General features: G+C 42.5%; 1 protein-coding gene across 7 annotated transcripts in view; it reads left to right on the top strand.

The window, feature by feature from the left end:
- RALGAPA1 (Ral GTPase activating protein catalytic subunit alpha 1) overlaps positions 1 to 14,788 on the top strand; it is a 5,382,632-nt gene that overhangs the window by 3,002,989 nt on the left and 2,364,855 nt on the right. For all 7 annotated transcript variants that reach the window (XM_044074134.1, XM_044074135.1, XM_044074129.1 and 4 more), the window contains one exon: positions 6,746 to 6,913. In XM_044074134.1, the coding sequence (XP_043930069.1) occupies positions 6,746 to 6,913 (168 nt within the window). The remainder of the gene's footprint in view (positions 1 to 6,745; positions 6,914 to 14,788) is intronic.

The following is a 14,788-nucleotide window of genomic DNA, read 5'->3' as shown; positions in this document are numbered from 1 at the left end:
TTATATTATGTTTCTAGTAAGTGTAACCTCAGTACAGGAAGATTTCCTGGATTCAGCACTTATGAAGTATAATATAAAGGGGTTTTGAATAACAAGGGTAGAGTTTTTCTACTGAGTAGCCGAACCTTTGCTCCTTAGGTAAAAACTGAGATATTTCTCTATCAAGTAATTAATTTTCCTGTTTTTTTAACAATATTCCAGCAGGTGAGAGCATTTGTTGCATTGTCTAGATGTTCACTGTCAATTACATTTCTGTCTTAAAAGACGTGAAGCCATATGATGATCCACTTCTGTTGCCAGCCTCGTGCTCGTGGCTTCTTTAGTTGTGTTACAGCAGTAGCAATTTTGTATGTAAACTTGCCTTGTTTATAGTGCAGCTGTATTGTTGCAACCTTTATGTGACTATGATTGCAAGTGTTTCAAACTGGAGAGGAACTGTAAGTATAATTCACTACTTTTTCTACAAAATTCACCAGTTTTAGGGGGATTAAAAGGGATAGAGATAAATATTGAGACAAAATCAGGGATGTTACTAAAAATCAGTGACAGTTGAGCAGGACCGGCCGTTGGTGAACTGGTGCCCTAGGTAAAATGTTTCCACAGTGCCCCCCAACACCACCCTATGCCCCCATCCTGTTCTATCTACATCATCCAGATTACTGGAAAAGTGCCCCTGCTAGAGCGGTGCCCTAGGTGGCCACCTAGTTGGTCTGTGCCATGCAGTTGAGAGGTATGCCTAATATATTTGAATGTGGGCACATGCACTCTGAGTGTGGAAGCTCAACATTTAGGAAGAACACAAGATGTGCATGGAAATGACTTTGCCCATGCATTCTACCCATTGAATGAGACCCCTGTAAAGATCAGTTGGTGTGGTGAGTACTTCGATATTTTCATACGTGCCCCACTCCCACTGCTGCAGTTAGTTTTGCTGTTTAGTATAGCTGAAGGAAGCATATCATTATGATTTCTAGACTTAATAGTTAAAAAATGGACCCTTAGCACCAAATGTATTTTACAGATTCATTGTCTGAAGTGATTTAATTGTTGTAGCTGGGCAGGAATGTGTGATAGTTGGACCAGTCTGTTAATTTGTTTCCTATCTCAAAACAGGGATCATTTAGGATGGGGCATCGTTTAGACAGCCATCTGTGGTGGTTCAAGTTTTGTCCTGACGTTCCTGCACACACCTGCCAGAACAATTGGGAGGAGACATGCAATATGCTGACCACAGAGGATATCCCCCAGAGCAGCCCTGTTACTTCCTCAAAGCACTTAACAGCAGTCTCTCCTGTCTCCACTTGGGAAATTATACTGCCTTACTTGCTCTGAGTACGTGCTTCATCCATTCACTCCTCCCCCTCCCTGCGTGGCTACTCTAGTACTAGGAGCTACTCATAGGATCATAGGAAGTTACTAGGCTATTGGCCCTGAGGCCCTTATAAGCGTAGCCACAAGTTTAGCTCATGTTTAGACAAGTCAGCACCCGGTGCCCATGTCCAGCAGGGACACACATGGAATCCCAGGGATGTATTTTCCATTTCCCATCCAGTTATCCAGGTTGCGCTTAAAAAGGGGTAAAGAGGTACTCTGCTTGACCTGGAGAGGGAGCCTGTTCCACAATGGGGGAGTCTCTGGGACACAAATCTGTCCCACCAACAAGTCCTATTGATATCACAGACCAAGTTGAGGCCGCTCGTGCAGGTTACTCGAGTGGAGCTTAACTTGCAGCTATGCAACAGTCCAATCAAGGCAGGTTCCGAGATCGCCTTGTAATGCCAGACAGAGTTCACCTCTGAGGAGTCTGTATGAAACTGAACAGAGGAATAGGGCTTTTAGCCTATCTATGTATGGTAGATTTTTGAGGCCCTGGATTCTCCTAGTGAGGAACCGCTGTGGTATCTCCAGCTGCTGCATGTGCTTTGTGAGGTACATGCCAAGTGGGGCATTGTACTCAATAATGGGCCTTATAAAAGAAGAATACAGGGATGTTATGACCTTCATGCCCCTGGATGAGATACCCTTACCTATGAGGTGGACCATTTAGAAAGCTTTCTGTACAATGGAAGCAACATGGTGGTCAAAAGTCAGGTTGCTGTTATATCCCTCACGACTGATTGCGTGCTTAGGACGTTGTTAATGTGATAATATATGGAGACATCACTCTCCCCAAAGGGGATGATGATGCATTTTTTGATATTCAGCTTGAGGCCATGTTTCTGGCACCAGTCATTTGTTTGGGTGAGACCCTCTTGGAGGATGTCCACATCACTAGGGGAATTTGACAGCACCCAGCTTGCAGTCATCTGCCAACTTGGTCAGCCATAGCCCACTGGTTTTGGGCTGCACCTCAGAAAAGTATATCCCAAATAACAGAGGCCCTAAGACCAAAAACTGGGGTATGCTGCTTGTTACGGGTCTATTGCTTGAGGTGGCTTCCCCTATTGTAACTAGGTGGGTTCTATCAGTTTACCAGTTAGCTACCCATGTGGTAACATACAAATTGATGCCTAGTTGAGAGTTTGTGTGTTATGCCCTAGTGGGGAATAATTTTGAAGGTTTTGGCCAGGTCATGGTAGGCAGTGTACACGGTCTTCTCCTTGTCCATGGCTTTTGTGACAGTCTCAAAGAAGTCAACCAGATTTAACAGACATGACCTCCCCTTGACAAAGCCAAACTGTGTGGGATCGAGTGTTTTGAGGTTGCCAATGTTCTTGTTAATGAGGCCCATGATAATCCATTCCATGGCCTTACAGATCAGGCTAGTTAGACGGATGGGTGTATAATTTCCCAGATCAGTGGACGCTCCAGCTTTGTGCAAAGGGATGACAGTGGCTGTCCTCCACTCAGAGCTGGGACAAAGTCGGTTCTCAGGCTGTGGTTGAATAGGGCGACTAATAGTGCTGCATGTTCCTGCCTGAGTTCATGTAGGATGCAGCCTGGGATGTTATCGGGTCCCATGGAGGCTGTATTTTTTGCCTTTGAGAAAGCAGTGATGGCATGTTCCCTAGATATAAGGGGAAAGGGGCAGGTACTGGGAATGCCCTGATTTATGGATGAGGGGACAGGGGGGTGAAGTTTTCACTGCATGTGTCAGCCAGCAAGTTTGCTGTATCTACAGGATGTGTATATGTGGTGTCCTTACCACCAGTTCTGAACAGATCTGGGTGCTTCCTTTGAGATTGCAGACATGTGTGAAGAAGGCCTTATGATTGTCTATAGTAGATGTGGCCAATTTGGACTCAAAGTTTTCTTTGGATTCTTTCACTATTGCTCTTATTTGCTTGTTCAGGCTAAGGAGAGATTGCTTCCATTTGGGCACCTGCTCCTTCTTGGTCCTGGACAGCAATGTTTTCCTTTTGTTATAGAGTTTGTTTATTGCAGATGTCCACCGGACAGGTTTACTCTTCCTTGTGGAGGCTGAATTAGTCCTGTCGAGTGTTCCTGATTCCATGCATCTATATAAATGTTTTGTATATTGCTTTGGTATAGTTTTAGATGCTGATGCCAGTCCCTAGAGAGGGGGACGGGGCTGTGAAGCTGTTTATAGCATCCCTCTGGAGGTTGTCGTCAGCTTTGGGGAAGTTTTTTTTTTTTTTGACCATAGCTAGAGGGGGGGTTTGGAGGAGGTGGTGACTTTGAAAGTGACTGCTTTATGGTCTGATCTTACCAGGGAGGATGATACTGCAGGAATGCTGCAGTGGTTACTCATGTTGGTTAATACAAGTCCAAGATATTATCACCCCTTGTGGGGGTATCGACTAGCAGTTCCAAAGAATTTGCATTGACAAAATCGAGGAATCTCTAGGCATTTGTGTTCTGGCATGAGTAGTTCTTCCAGTCTGTTTTTGGGTAGTTAAAGTTTCCTAGGATCAGGGTAAAGGGTTGAATCTTGATAGATTTGAAGAGATCAAGATAGTCTGATTGGGAGTCTTGAGTCAGATTTGGGGGCCAGTAACTAGCTGTGATTTGTGTAAGGGTCTTGTTAATGGTTAACTGCACCTGCATTGTCTCCTGTGCGTCATACTGTTTGACAAGCCCGGTGTATACGTCTTTAATATAAATTGAAACTCCACCTCCTTTGGCTTTACTGACCACAGTTTGGGGTCTGAATGTATGATAGTAGGAGTAACCAGGTAAGGCTGGATGGGGGTGCTCTCTGCAACTTTGAACCAGGTTTCTGTGTCTGCGCAAATGCCAGCATTTTCCAAGGTTAAGAATGATTGCAATGAGTGAAGTTTCATGTTTAGACTCCTAGCGTTTAGCAGCATGACCTGTAATGTACGTTTTGTTGAAATTTTTACGTTGGTAGTTTTAACCTCATCACTTTTCCTAAAAAAGCCACTATGGGGGAGACAAGAGCTTTTCCCAGAAGCCTGAAGCCCAAGTGAGACGGATGCAGGCCATCTCTGGCAAAGCATCATGGTCTGTTGATCATATCTTCCCAGGCTGTCATTTACTGAATCCCCCTGGAATGAGACCAGAAACTATGCCAATTGTTAAAGTCAATCATTTTCTGTTTGTATTGACGCATCATTCTGGGTGATGGTAGAATGCTGCTTAAGGCTAAGGACATACCCGCCTGGGACATATATTCAGCGAGTTCAGTCATGCCTCTCTCCATATAGTCCAGGGAGGTACATCTCATGTCATTCACGCCAACATGGACTGTGACAGAGGTAAATGGTACCTCTTTTTGAGAGACGAGTGCATATGTGATATGGATTCTGGCCCCTGACAGACAGCTAACCGTGACTTTCTCCTTATCCAGCCCGGTGAGAGGCACATGTGTGTGTCTTACAATGGAGTCTCCTATGACTAATATGTTGGGTTTATGGTTAGGCCTTAGTGGCTGTGAGACACAGGTGCGTGAACTGTGCATGGTATGTGGTGTGGATGGCTGTGGAGATTGTGTGCGTTTTTGCCTTGGAGGTTTCCTTTGTTTGGGTATGTTTTTGTTGAGGACCTCCGCATATATGGGTGTGTGTTGTGTAGGTGTGGGTGGTGGCTGAGGTGTAGTGATTGTGTTGGCAACCTTCTCAGTGCCAGATATACTGGCTTGTGAGGGAGAGAGCATATACTGTAGGTTCCTAATGTAATTGCTTCTCTCTCAAATTGTGTTCTTAGGTGGTGTTAGTAGATAGTTATTTGTGTACATGAGGCAGTTGCTACACTGTCTTTAGATGTCCATATCAACCAGACTGGCAGGAGAAACTGTAGGACATTGTCCATCCAAATTTGTCAGCGTCTGAGAGAGGGAGACAAGGGAGAGCTAAGGGATAGGCCTAAAGCCCAACTGCTTAAACCAAAACTAAGAAGCTTAGAATAACACTTGCAATTTAAGCAAGCTATAAACAAGCAGTAGTAAATGCAACAGAAAAGATGCAGTTGAACACTTTAGAAAACAAGCAGCAGCAGCAAGTAGCAGAAAAAAGCAGGATGAAGCAATAGAGTAGGAGGAAGAATCACAAATACAGTAAAAGCAGCTGAATAAAGTGTTTTTTTTTCTTGTTTGTTAGTAAAGTGGAAAGGGAGAGAGGAGGAACTGAAGATAATTCAAGGTTAAGGAACTAAGGGGTTTGGTCTTCCCAAATGATCTCTGTATTAGGTAGAATGAGCTAATGAGATGGGACTGGGAGGAGTGTCCCAGATCAAATTTACAGTAGGGGCAGGAAACGGCAAAAGCCACCAACATTAAGAACACAACAGCAGCTGGGTGGGAGGGCAGGAGAAGTACAAAAATTCAACCAGAGGTCATCAAATATATAAATGCAGACACAGAAAAGTAAATTATTTGGTCAGCAAATGAATAAAACCAGTGCAATACTGTTATGCAAATACATAAAAACAGTGCAGTACTGATATGAAACACTGAATAGTTAAAGTGCAGAAATGTATTTATGCCAGCTCTGGAATTCCACACTCTGTCAGGCACAATGGAGCTTCTAGCAAGATAAGCAGAAATTCACACAAAGGTAATGTTTTTTTATACCAGCAAGATAAAAGGCCCTTCCAAAGCCACATCTTGAGGCAGTCAGGTAACACAGAAGCTGTTTGACCAGTTTTTCCACTCTGGAATGAGATCACCACAAGCTCCCTGCTGCCCCAGAAAGTTGTAAAGGACCCCCTATGTGGAACCAGTTAGTCAAGCTAAAGTGCTGTGCCAAATGCATTAGAACAGAAATAAAAAAGTACAGCAAAGATCAGGAAACAACATTTTAACCAGAGGTCAGCAAATATATAAATGCAGACACAGAAAATTAAATAATTCAGTCAAGGAAATAAAAGCAGTGCAGTACTGTTAAGCAAATAAAAACAGTGCAGTACTGATGAGAAACACTGAATAGTTAAACTGCAAAAAACATACTTATGTCAGCTCTATAATGGAACATAAACACCTCTGCAAAGTCTGAACCTGAGCCCCCTCTCAACTATAGCACACTGCATTAACCCACCATGCTACACAGATCTTGCGATAAAACCTGGGTCACCGTAAAGGTTCCATTCCTCTGCGCCATGGAAACAAGCCTTAACTGATGATAATTTTACAGGTGTTATCAATACTTCGAGTGAGGTGCAAAATGTTTATGGTACATGCAAATATACAAAGCTGTTAAATTATTTGTTTTACTGTTAATAATTACATTTTGTTTTTTGAAGCAGTCCATGTTTTTAGAAATGTCAGCTGGGAGGAAAGTTCAGTACTTTTACAGTTATGTAAATGCTGTTTTGTGTCTACCTGTAGGTTTTAGCTTTGGAACAGATGCCATAGCTATGGGTGCATCTGAAACAGATGTTGCTTCAAAACAGCAAATGTCAATTGATGAACCAGAGTTTATTAGTTTGCATATTGATTCGGAGAACAGCAGTCTAAGCCAGCAGCCGATTTCTGCAGATGCGATTACCATCACAGGTAAAACTGCTGTATGTAATGTTGCCACACATGAAGGAAAAATTCTCTTTTTCAGCCATTTAATAAAAATATTGAATACTCATAAATTTAAACAACAAATTTAGATACAACCCTGTGTAAAAAATGTTAATGCACTGTATTTATTTAACATTTGTTTTCTGAAATAATGTACTGATCCAAAGTTGTCCTGTGCCCTGTTTGAAAAATTGCTTGGGTGTGATAGAAAGTAGATGTTCTTCGTGTTTCTCTGTTGCAGTCATTATATTTGGGTAATCCTGCTGGCAGGTTGCCCTCAGCTGGCCTGAATTCCAAAGTCTTGGGTCCTGCGTCAGCTGCTGTCACCCCTTCCCTGACGTCAGGTCGTCAGGGGTATAAAAGAAGCAGCTGACACCATTTTCTTCAGTCTTTCTTGCCGTGCGGTGCCCGAAGCTGAAGCAGTTCGCAAGTGCCAGTCGGCCAACTCCTGAGATTTTCATGTTTGAGTTAAAGATCCGAAGTCTTCAATAAAGCTAAGTACCCTGTTGGGGAAACTTTTTTCTTGGTCCAGACCGATGTCAGAAAAAGTTAATAATTGTATTTCTTGTGGTAAGCAAATACCGCATAAGGATTTTCATTCTTACTGTGTTCCTTGCCCTAGGCCCTGATCACAACGTTACTGGTTGTCGGTTTTGTGCTAGATTGAACCAATGCACTATTAAGCTTCGGTATGATTTTGCTTTAAACTATTTTGGACGCCAGTTTAATTATCCTGAAATGTCGTCGGATAGCCATCCGACTACCGGAGTTTACAAAAAACGCAAAGAAAAGGATAGAGAAAAACAGCCGAGGCCCAAAACCGACGACGAAGCTTCTCCTAAGCCAGTTATCGGTTCGCCGGTTCTCAGTGAGACGCTTTCTCAGCCCCTGAAGCCCGCTACTTTAGAGTTGCAGGCCGCTACCGACTCCCACTTGGAGTCGGCCATGCCGCTGAATACTCAAAGTATTGGAGCCTCAGACGCTAATCCCTCAGATGGGTCCGGAGCCGCTGAGCAGGTACCGACTTCTGAGGGTGTATTCAGACCTAAACATATTTACATTAAAACGACTTCAGCTTCAAAGGCAAAGACTAAAGCCCCTTCTAAAGCAAGGAAACAAACTCAAGAGCCACGTGGACAGGCCTCTATGCCCAAAAAACAGATGCTCAAAATGGCCGAAGACTTGATTACCTTTATCAGGGGTTCCCATCCCCCACCTGATAAGAGGCCTCGGCAAGACACTGACTATGAATCTTCAGATCAGGTTTCTATTTCTTCTGATTCCTCTTCTGATCAGGAATATTCTCTTTCCCCCATGAGGATTCTGATGCTGAAGAATCTATTCCTTCAGCATCTCCTCCTGAGGACTATTCCTTTGGGGAAACCTTGCATACCATGAGGGAGCATTTCCACTGGGAGAGCCAAGATTTTTCAGAATCTAAAAAGAGGCTCATGGATTTTCTTTTACTACCTCAGCACAGGCCTCCAGCCATTCCACCTGTGTTAGACATTGTAGATGTGTTTTCGGAGTCTAGTCTGACACCTGACTCCTTACCCCCAGCTCCTGTTAAGTCTGACCGATATTACAGGGTACCCGACTCACACAAATTTATTTTTAAAAACCCTGCTGCTGACCTAGAAACTATTTCACAGGGTCCAAAGGGAATCAAGGCTTCCATGGCAAAAAACCCAACCCCCTCTGACAGAGATTCAAGTGCACTGAATAGATGGGGAAGGAAGGTTTACACATCTGCAACTTTGGCTGTAAGGGCCTTAAACTGTCAATTTCATATGCTTAAGTATTAGCAACATGTCATGGGATTGTTTAAGCAGAAAATGTTAAATTCTGAATGTGCAGAAAACAATGAAATGCAGGATTTATTGTATGCAGTAGAACAATTTGGAAAACATACTTTGCAATGTGGTTTTGATTCTTTGGAGGCCTCCTGCAGGGCCGCAGCTACTGGTTCTGTAATTAGGAGGCATGCTTGGTTAAAGGAACAGAATCTGCCTGATCATGTTAAAGTTAAATTACTAGATGCACCTTTACAGCATGTTACTTTGTTTGGTGTTAAGGCAGAAGAGGTGTTAAAGAAAATGGAGGATAAAGCTAAATCTATGCAAACTGTCAAAGATTTTTTTTACAAGTACAGCTACCTAGGTTTAGTAGATACTGGCCTACGAAAAATTGTTCCTTTCCTGTGTCAGACAGACCTCAAAGGGGCAGATCCAGGCGTCCTAAGGGCAGATCCCAGGCGCAAGGTTCTTACAGTGCTTCTACCTCCAAAGCTGGAGAAGATAGAGCACAAACATACAGAAAACAGTCTCAATGACTTCCCCCTGCCTGCACCAAGCACTTACCTTCTGGCGGCACCCTTAGGGGGAAAATTAGCACTTTTTGCTCAAAATTGGCACATCATAACCCAGGATAAGTGGGTTCTAAACAGAGTGTCACAAGGCTACAAGTTCCGTTTCCATACTCTGCCAAAGGCAAACGGCTGGCCAGATCTGCCAAAAAATCAATGGGCAGAGGCACAAAAACAAGTCTCATCCCTCATTGACATGGGGGCCATTCAACAAGTACCAGAGCAAGAGCAGGGCCAAGGATTTTACTCAAGACTGTTCTTGGTACCCAGAAAGGACAAGGCCGATACTGGACCTATCTATTCTGAACACTTTCCTGGATATTCCAAAATTCAAAATGTTGACTTTGCAGCAGCTTCTGCCCATGCTGGCAAGAATGCTTGGCTTGTGACTTTAGATCTAAAAGAGGCATACCTGCATGTTCCAATCAGACAATCATGCAGAAGATACCTAAGATTCAAGGCAGGTTCAATGCATTACCAATTTTCTGCACTGCACTTTGGCTTATCTACTGCACCCAGGGTCTTTACAAAGTGCGTGGCACCAATAATTGCATTCTGCAGACTAAGAGGAATACAAATATATCCTTACTTGGACGACTCTCATTCAAGCAGAGAACAAGGACATTCTTCTTCAACATCTGACGTTCGTGAAAAGACTTCTAATATGCCTAGGGTACACAGTCAACAAAAAGAAATCAAAACTAGTACCCTCACAAGAGATTACATTCCTGGGTGCAAGCTTGAATACAACTGCCCAGATGGCTTATCTCATGCCAGACAAACAAAGACAACTGACTACCCATTTCAAAATGTTGGCAACAAAGGCCCAGTTATCTGCAAGAAAAATTCTGCAGGCTTTAGGCTTCATGGCATCCTGCATCCTACTAATTCCATATGCAAGACTGCATATGAGGAAACTTCAGTGGTACCTAAAAAGTGTTTGGACTCAACATTGCCACAGCCTGGAAACAGTCATTACTCTCATTCCCCGCCTGCAACAGGAGTTTCGATGGTGGGCAAAGGCTTGTCACCAGAACAAGGGGACAGCCATTCACATTACCTCCAGTCAGGCAGACACTAACAACGGATGCATCAGACTATGCCTGGGGAGCCCACATGGCAGGAAGATGCATTCAGGACACATGGTCCTCAAACCAAATTCATCTACATATCAATCAGAGAGAGATGTTAGCTGTTCAAAATGCCCTGACTGCCTTCAAGGACCTACTTCATCCAGGACAACTACTGATAAAGACAGACAACACCATGGTCATGTGGTATATAAACAAGCAGGGGGGCACACATTGTTTCCCCCTTTGCAGACTAGCCATGACCTTGTGGGACATAGCTTTGACTTACCAAGTAAAGTACATCTGCAGGCACAATTCCTGCCAGGAAAGGAAAATACTCTGGCAGACGAACTAAGCAGAAACCTCATGGATCCCCATGAGTGGAAGCTGGATCCACAAGTCTTCATCATGATAACAAGGAAATGGGGATGCCCGGACATAAATCTATTTGCCTCCCCTCTCAATCACCAATTAAAAAGATTCTACACAAGGACTTATCACAGACAAGCATGGAAAGTGGACGCCCTATCTTTCAGCTGGAAAAACCCATCAGTATATGCCTTTCCTCCACTGCCTCTCCTCCCCAAGGTGCTCCTAAAGGTCAGACAGGAGAAGCCAAAGATGATACTGATTGTCCCAGACTGGCCACGCCAGTACTGGTATCCAATGCTAAGGAACTTATCTTTATACCCAGCTTGGACCTTACCTCAAATAACTCGACTACTGTGCCAGCAAAACAATCAGATCATGCACAGCCAACTCGGGACATTAAACTTGGCGGCATGGCGGATAATGTAGTCATACAAAAAACACCTCTCAGTAAAGCTGTGATGGATGTCATTCTGCAAGCCAGAATTCCTAGTACTAGAAAGTCTTATGCTGGTAACTGGAAGAGATTCTGTGCCTGGAACCAGGCACAAGGAAACAGATATAGCGGTACCAAATATTCCTCAGATTTTGCAATACTTAACTGAGATGCTGGACAAAGGCCTATCTTTTTCATTAATTAAAATTCAAGCCTCTGCCATTTCGGTTCATTACAATACAGAGCCACCACTTTCTTTTCATCCTTTATTAAGTCAGTACCTCAGAGGAGCCAAAAATTTAAGGCCCCCAAGGAGACTACCAATACCTGCATGGGACCTCAACTATGTCTTGGAAAAGCTCACCCTACCTCCTTTTGAGCCAGCTGCTACTGCTGATATGAAGTTTTTATCTTGGAAAACAGCTCTGCTCTTAGCAATTACTTCTCCAAGACGAGTTTCAGAGCTACAGGCGCTCATGGCTGTGGAACCTTTCATCCTTTTTCATCCAGACAGGGTCTCCCTGAGGACAAACCCAACATTTATGCCTAAAGTAGTATCCAGTGTGGCGCTTAACCAAGCCAACAATCTGCCTACCTTTTACCCAAATCCACAGAACAAAGGGGAGAGAGAATTCTGCATTCTTTGGACATACACAGACAGCTTAGATTCTGCTTGGACAGAACCAAAGCTTTCAGGAAGACAGAGCAATTACTAGTGGCATATGCTGCAGGATCACAAGGAAAGCCTATCTCAAAGCAGACTATTTCTAAGTGGATAGGCCACTGCATTCGTTTCTGCTACTTACACCATGGCAAGCCAGTGCCTAAGGGCATTAGGCCTCATTCCACCAGAGCTGCAGCCACCTCAGCAGCCTTTCTCATGGGAGTACCAACCAGAGACATTTTAGAGGTGGCTACTTGGAGTTCATTGCATACCTTTACAAAGCATCATCATCTGCCACTCTACTCTAAATCCAGGGCAGGCTTTGCCACTGCAGTTCTGCAGGGCATCATACCCGCTCCTACTGTTGTCTAGATCCAGCCTCCCAACCATAGCTTTGGGACTCTACCCAAATGTAATGTCTGCAACAGTGAAACACGAAGAACATAGTACAGTTGTGTACACTTACCATAAATGTAGATGTTCGAGTGTATTCACTGTTGCAGTCCAGGTTACCCACCCGCCTTCCCCCTTTTTTCTTTTGGATCTTATCTTTCCTTCTCTGATTTATACTGCCTATGTGGTGTATTTGCTTGCTTATAGATGAAGGTAACATTTATATTGGTGTATTTATATAAAGTTTGGCTACCCTTTTTGGGGGCACCTGACATCTGGAGCAAGAAAAACTGAAGAAAATGGCATTGGCTGCTTCTTTTTATACCCCTGATGACCTGACGTCAGGGAAGGGGCGACAGCAGCCAACGCAGGACCCAAGACTTTGGAATTCAGGCCGGCTGAGGGCAACCTGCCAGCAGGATTACCCAAATGTAATGACTGCAGCAGTGAATACACTCGAACATCTACATTTATGGTAAGTGTACACAACTGTACTTTATACTGTACAAAATCAGATTTAAATAGAAAACCTGTTCAAGAAAGTTTAGTTAAGTAAAATGTGGTAGAGCATCCATTGTTGCTTACAAGTCTTAACAAGTATCCTTGATGCAGTGATATAAAATTAGAAGCAACCTAATATGGGAGAACTGTGACAAGGTAGCTGCTTTATTCGGGAGGAGAAGTGAGATAAAAATAGGTTAAGGTAGTATGCAATGACTGACATAACCAAATTTAGCTTTGTTGGGGAGATTTCATTAGTTGTGTAAATGCGTTCTTGAGCTGCATTGTTTTGAAACGTTTATCTTTTGTTTTCCTTTATTTATTGGACATGAGTTGTACACTGACCCTAGCTCATTTTTGAAGTCAGAACACAACATGGAAGCTAACTTCATATTTTTGAATCAGGACCGTTTATGAGTGGGTAGAGCTGTAGGCGGAATGCAGTAGTGTTAGTTCTAATTAGAAGCTCAGACTCAAAACCCCATCAGGGATTGTCTAGGAGTCTGTGTCCATATTGTAAGGCTTGTACACCTTTTCTCCAAACCAGTCATCAGGCGTTTGAAAATATTTCATATTTAATCTGTGTTGTAAAGGATAGGTAGTTTATTCTTCGGTGTTTCAATTCTTATGCTGAAAGATGCCATCTTTACTGCTTTATTATATTTATTTGTTGTTTGTTAATACCATCTCTCATGAAACTAAATTAAGTAGTGGCAAACATCTCATCTTGCAGGCATTTATACACTGTAATTAAATCCCTTCTCAGTAGCCTGTAATACATAAACAGTGTACTTGTAAAACTGCTAACTTATCAATCTGAGTAAGGTACTAGTGTTCGATTTTTGATTTTTTTTCATGTAGTATTAGTGGACTCCTGTCAGCATTTTGTTACATGAAACATTATACCTGCAAAAGACAGCACACTGTTACAAATGTAGGCAAATCAGTGTTTTGTTTAGTGGTGGCATAACTGAAAAGTATCTAGAGGTGGTAGGCTGTATTCCATCTCTAATTATGCTAAAGCACATTCTAGTAATGAAACTGTTATCCTTATATGAAAGTATTTGTCTGTCATAACTTCCATATCCTTAAGTTGGTCTGATTTAAAAGATTATAGTTTTCCATATTTCTGAAGGCATAATGCAAGCACTGAACTTGTTTGTATTAGTGCATTAGCCACGAGTGAACTTAACACAGTATTGTACTGCTACTTTGGGTGCCAAGATAACTCAGCAACTCAGTGTTGTTCCAAATTCAGGTGACAAGTTGTCATGGTTTTAGTGTATTTTTAATTTATTTTAAAATCAGTATGTAGTTGATTTTAAACTAAAAAGATTCAGTCTTGCTTAACACATTAACTATACTAGCTTATTAGCTAAGTAGTTACCTCGCCACTTCTTGTTAAACTCAAGTAGAAATTTAATTCTGAATTTAGAGGTCTGTCTTACTTATTAGCCTGAGTTGTCACCTGTACCCCCCCTAACATGGATAATTATCCTTGTCCTGTTACTATGCACTGTAAGCACCTGCAGTCAGGTAGTCTTAGAAACTGATAACAGTACTTTCCCAGCAGTGTCTGGTTATGTTATTGGGAGCTACAGATGTTTGAATGTTTTGAGGTAGTGCCCTTGCAGGAAACCATTTTTATCTGTGGGCAGTTTTAACAGTAAGTACTGTCAAAGGGGGGGGGGTATCTATATATATATATATATATATATATATATATATATATATATATATATATATATATATATAGTTTTTTTAAGTTATTTCTGTTTACTTCAGTGGACCTAGTGGTAGAATGCCCTGTGACAGTAAGTTGCAGTATATTGCTTTGGCTTCATTTTCACGACTTTTGTCAAACGTAGGTGATCACCAGAAGTGTTTTGGAAGGGACAGTCTGTGGAATAAAGCAGAGGGTAGTTAAGTATATCACAGTAAAGTGGGCACTGCTGTGTTAAGGATGATTGTAATAAAGTGATCATTGTTGTCGCTTGATAAGGGAGTGGAGGGAGAACAAAGTGCCTGAAAGCTACAAGTTGAAATGCATTACTGGGATCAT

This window comes from Protopterus annectens, chromosome 6.part0 (genome assembly GCF_019279795.1).
Source record: "Protopterus annectens isolate FY-2018-M chromosome 6.part0, PAN1.0, whole genome shotgun sequence".
Taxonomy (NCBI): domain Eukaryota; kingdom Metazoa; phylum Chordata; order Ceratodontiformes; family Protopteridae; genus Protopterus; species Protopterus annectens.
The sequence above is the reverse complement of the archived record's forward strand: the minus strand, read 5'-3'. Positions and strand labels throughout refer to the sequence as shown.